Genomic DNA, 5,000 nt, shown 5'->3' on the forward strand with positions numbered 1-5,000 from the left:
ACCATATATCCTCAAATTATGGCTAGATTATTTTATTTGCTTAGGCTGCACAAAGCAGAGGACTTTATTTGGGGTAGACGTGCACTGGAGATAGGCCGTCTGCGTGTTTCATTGTGAGACATGTACCGGTAGGCTATCAAAATCGAAAGATTTTCAATTTGGTTTGGGATTTAATTAATTTTGGACAGTTTGCTTATATTGCTAAATGTTGTGACTGATGATCACTGAAAGCTCGGGGGTATTTGATGCATCACGATTGCGTTTCATGTAGTTGAAACAGTGTCGGTATTTCCACCTGCTGTTTATTACGAGACAGAGCGCCGCTTTCATTCATTCATTGAATGTGGGTGCTGTAGGCTTATGGAAACCTTATTCAGTAGGCATTAGCCAAGTAGCCTATATTGAGTATTTAGGTAGCCTATGCATGATTTAGCCTACTTTTAATTAAATACGTTGGCTGGAATGCCTCCAATTGTGTTTAAATGTCGTCTCCTGCTTCAGCCTCAGAACGGGGCGGCAAGCGAGTGTGTTGGAAACCCATGGTGTAGGCTACAACGACTTTTAATTGACAACAGTGGCGGTTTTAGGTACGGGCGAACCGGGCGGTCGCCCGGGGCGGCATCTTGTATGGGGCGGCACGAGCGCTTAACCCTATGAGCCCGACTGACGCAAAGTGCGTCAAAAAACACTCATGGGGGCGCTCGTGGAGGATCTCGCCTGGGGAGTAATTCAGTCTAGAACCGCCACTGATTGACAACAATATCAAACCAACTAATCAACAATATAAAATATTAAGAAGAGCTCTTATTTATTTCAGTGAAATATAATTTCGGGTCATAATTTAAGGATTGTAAGCAACGTTTGCAATAGCCTATTATTTTGGCTGCCAACACACGTAAAGACCGCAAGTTTTATCTGCTTTGCGTTCACGGGCTTAGCCTAAAGCCTACTCATTCCATCAAATAGATAAAGACACATGATAGAAACAATACTTTTTTTCTTGTTCGGTTGCTTCTTGATTGCCCTTGCACATAGGCCTAGCCTATAAGAGACCAAGAGAGGAGGACTTATGACTATCGCACCAGTCCGCTCAATTTGCCTGTTTCTGCCAAGGCGGCTATTCAGCTTTCTTTCTTTGATTCTTTAAATGTAAGCCCCTATTACTTATTAGGCTATTATTATTATTAGGCTATATCATTTATCATAATCATTATGAAGTTTAGCTACTGCTAAACCCTTTTGCAGAGGTGCTGGCGGAGGTTTGCGCCCTCCGAGGGCTTTCAGTTTTGGACTGCATTTGTGCTCTAACGTCAAATGTAGCCTAACTTAATAACCTAACTTATTTAAACTAACTAGCATTTGAGACTGATTGGGCAATGGGCATTGAACGCTGGTGTATACTTTTCTGCATTAGCCTTATGAAGTTTTGTGTGTTTGTCATGCATCGATAGGCTATGTCATTGCGCAACCACTGATTGATTTCTTCTTTTGGTTCGGTGTAGCCTACTTACAAAGTCATAGAACTCACTGTAGCCTACGGAAATGTTTCTGCACATTGGTAGTATTTCCTCCTGTTGAAGAAATATCCACTTTGCTTTGTACTTGCCCTGTTGTCATCCTTTCGGGTGTACACCCATTTGTTTCTGCATCCATGGCAGTCGGCTGCGCTGAACTCGGAAACGCCACGGACGTTGCGTATCTTGCGTAAGCTACGCAACCTGCGTGGCAACGTCCTTCGTGCCCATTGGAATCGATAAGGGAATCGTTTGCAAAACTGCCAAGCGATTCCAAGGAATCTAAACATGGGGAACCGGTTCTGAACGAGAACCGGTTTTCGATTCCCATCCCTAGTCACCGGTTAACATCCCTAATTTGATGCCACCCTCATCAGGTCATTGGTAGCAATATCAGTACGTTAAGCCTGATCTTTGTAAAAGGCTCTTGTTACACTCTGTAGTTAATCATTTCTAATAATATCTTGTTTACTATGTGTTATATTTACATGCCTTCTGGAACATTTTTTTATGGATATCTACTAACTCAGGTTGCTTCTGCATAATGAAGTTGAGTTTAATCTCATGGAATGTCATGTGTGTCCCCAGGACTTGTTTGCCTTGGACGTGGAGCCCTACCGCTACAGTGGCGTGAACATGACAGGCTTTAGGATCCTGAACACCGAGAACAGCCAGGTGAACGCCATCATGGAGAAGTGGTCCATGGAGCGTCTACAGGCCCCGCCCAAACCCGACTCCGGTCTCCTGGACGGCTTCATGACGGTGAGCTTTCCTTTGCGGGGATTTGATTATTATGGAACAAATGAATTCACCACTGACGACTCTGTCTCTAAATAAAGGGAATTCATATTTACTTGTGTCAAAGAAAGAGGAGAAAAGTGCATCAGTAAGTGGAATGTGAAAGTCATAAACGTGCTGAAACACACACATAGGGTGCCTCTTGTTCGTGTTTTATACATCCTCCCTTCCTTCCTCGGTTCTCGCCCTCACTGATCTACATACAGCATGATGGGGCGCCAACAATGGGTATAGTCTATCCAGTGCTAGTTATAGATCAGTCTCTGGTTAGATCCTGTTAAGAAGTTTTCTTTTTTCCAGTAATAATCCTTCTGTTGGCAGGTCATTTTCGGTGTACCTTATATACGGTCTTATCTGACAGTAGTGTGTACAGGTGATGCAGTGGTGTGCCTCAGCATGGCATTCCAATGCTTCGTGTAATCCCGGCGGATGCTTGCAAGCACTGACATTCCATGTTCTGCCTGGAATTCCACATTTGATGTGTGTTGCCACATGCCTGTGTGCGCTTCCAGGATATCTCTTCCCCCATTCTGTTGCACACACACAGCTGGGAGTGCTAACCGTTCTCAGCAAATTGCACAGCGTCGTCTGAGGCCTCTGGTGGTCTCCTCCGTGCTATCAGAGTAGAACCCGGCTGAAAAATTGCTTTTGGACATGATGAAAAAAAAATGGCAGCACAACCCACTACACACACACAGCGTCCTCCCCTCCCCCTTTCTCCCCTGGGCAGCTGATGATGAGAGAACGGCGTAGCGTAGCGTCCATCCCTGGGGGACCTGCGGCCCGGCGTCCGGCGTGTGTGTGCTGGACGTGACCCCTGTGAGTGCTAAGTGGGCCTGCGTGAGGGGGATCTGAGGAGTGTGTGATAACAGCACAGAGGTGGAGCGGGCCTCTGCTCGGCTCGGCTCGGCTCCGCTCTCCTCCTCAGCGCAGGCTCAACACTGAACTCTTATCCGGGACCCACGCCAAGACATGAACTCACTAGGGGGAACGAGAACAGTGAATGAGAGGTGTGTGAATGTGAGTGAGTGTGTGTGTGTGTGTGTGTGTGTGTGTGTTTGTGTGTGTGTCTGTGTCTGTGTGTGTGTGTCTGTGTGTGTGTGTGTGTGTGTGTGTGTGTGTGTGTCTGTGTGTGTGTGTGTGTGTGTGTGTGTGTCTGTGTGTGTCTGTGTGTGTTTGTAAGTGTGTGTACGTACGTGTGCGTGCCTTGCAGGTTTCGGTGTGTTGAGAGAGTGCTGTACAGCTGAAGGTGATTACAAGAGAGGAGATGATAGTGTTTGAGAGGGAGGGAGAAAAGCGAGGGACACAGAGAGAAGAGTGAAAAGCGAGAAAAGCAAGGGACACAGAGAAATGAGAGAAAAGTGAGGGACACAGAGAGCAGAGAGAAAAGCAAGGGACACAGATAGAAAAGAGAGAAAAGAGAGGGACACAGAGAAAAGACACAAACGAGGGAGACACAGAGAAAAGACAGAAAAGCGAGGGACACCAAGAGAAAAGAGAGAAAAGCAAGGGACACAGAGAGGAGAGAGAAGAGAGAGAAAAGAGAAAAGCAAGGGACACAGAGGAAAGAGAGAAAAGCGAGAGACACTAAGAAAAGAGAGAAAAGCACGGGACACCAAAGGAAAAGAGAGAAAAGCGAGGGACACAGAGAAAAGAGAGAAAAAGGCAAGGGACACAGAGAAGAGAGAGAAAAGCGAGGGACACACAGAGAGAGAAGAGAGAAACAAATCAGCTCCAGAAAGAGGAGGAGAAGGACAGGGTTACAGACTGGAGTGAACGCGCCAGCATTAGGACCGCTGCCAAAACAACTGTTAAGGTGATAAAGGGGGCGCGGGAGAGGAGCGAGAGGACCGGTCCGACTCCAGTCGGCGGATTGGCGGGCTGCGAATGTTGGCCTTGCGCTGAGCGCTGTGCCTGACCTTCAGGCGGAGACAGTCGTTTTATGGGGCAGTGAATCGTGCTGGCTCCCTTCCCTGCGCCATCGGGAAACTGAACTCTCCCATAATCTGCGATGAGATCCTTTTATGAAATTTACTGGATATGGCACATTTGTACTCTCTGTTTAGAATCAATTATAGAAACAGGTGTCTAAAATCGTTTAGGATCAACCTTTCAAATAGCGTCAAATAATCAGCGAAAGATTTGCATCGTATACCCAAAGTGCTACAGATGCCTTTTCACGGATCATTGAGATGAATGCAAACTGCACAGCGCATGGTTATTACAGGAAGTAAAATATGAGATTGCGCACTACCCAGATAATGTCTCTGATAGCTTGCATCTTCCCACACCTGAGGGGCTGTACACGGACATGTCCTTATTTACGGTCATTTTTGGCTTTTTGCGTTTTTCAAGATCACGTAGGGGTCAGATCAAAAAGCGACCATAAAAACTGCGTTATTTGTGGAAAGTGTGCAGCCTATTTGCAACAGTCGACACAGCGTTTATGTGTTTAATGCCACTGAAAGCTTGTGGATAGCCAGCTGGAGGCTGCCAAAGTTGTGTTGAGTTTGTGAAGGTGTTATATATAGCTCCCAGAGAAAGCCAAACTGCTTTTCTCTCCAGCTCAGCAGCCGGCAGCGCCGCTGCTTAAGCCGTGTGTTTTATGATTCAATCAATAATATTAAGTGTGACAGTAAATGTTGTCTCCTCAAGTTAATGCAGCGCAGCTTGAGTCTCAGAATTCAC

The 5,000-nt window shown here is 46.2% G+C and overlaps 1 protein-coding gene across 1 annotated transcript in view; it reads left to right on the forward strand.

The window, feature by feature from the left end:
• grik2 (glutamate receptor, ionotropic, kainate 2) overlaps positions 1-5,000 on the forward strand; it is a 219,965-nt gene that overhangs the window by 112,415 nt on the left and 102,550 nt on the right. Inside the window, exon 7 of the mRNA XM_062539225.1 lies at positions 2,103-2,276. Coding sequence (XP_062395209.1) covers positions 2,103-2,276 — 174 coding nt within the window. The remainder of the gene's footprint in view (positions 1-2,102; positions 2,277-5,000) is intronic.

The sequence above is a fragment of the Sardina pilchardus genome, chromosome 6 (assembly GCF_963854185.1).
Source record: "Sardina pilchardus chromosome 6, fSarPil1.1, whole genome shotgun sequence".
Lineage (NCBI taxonomy): Eukaryota > Metazoa > Chordata > Actinopteri > Clupeiformes > Clupeidae > Sardina > Sardina pilchardus.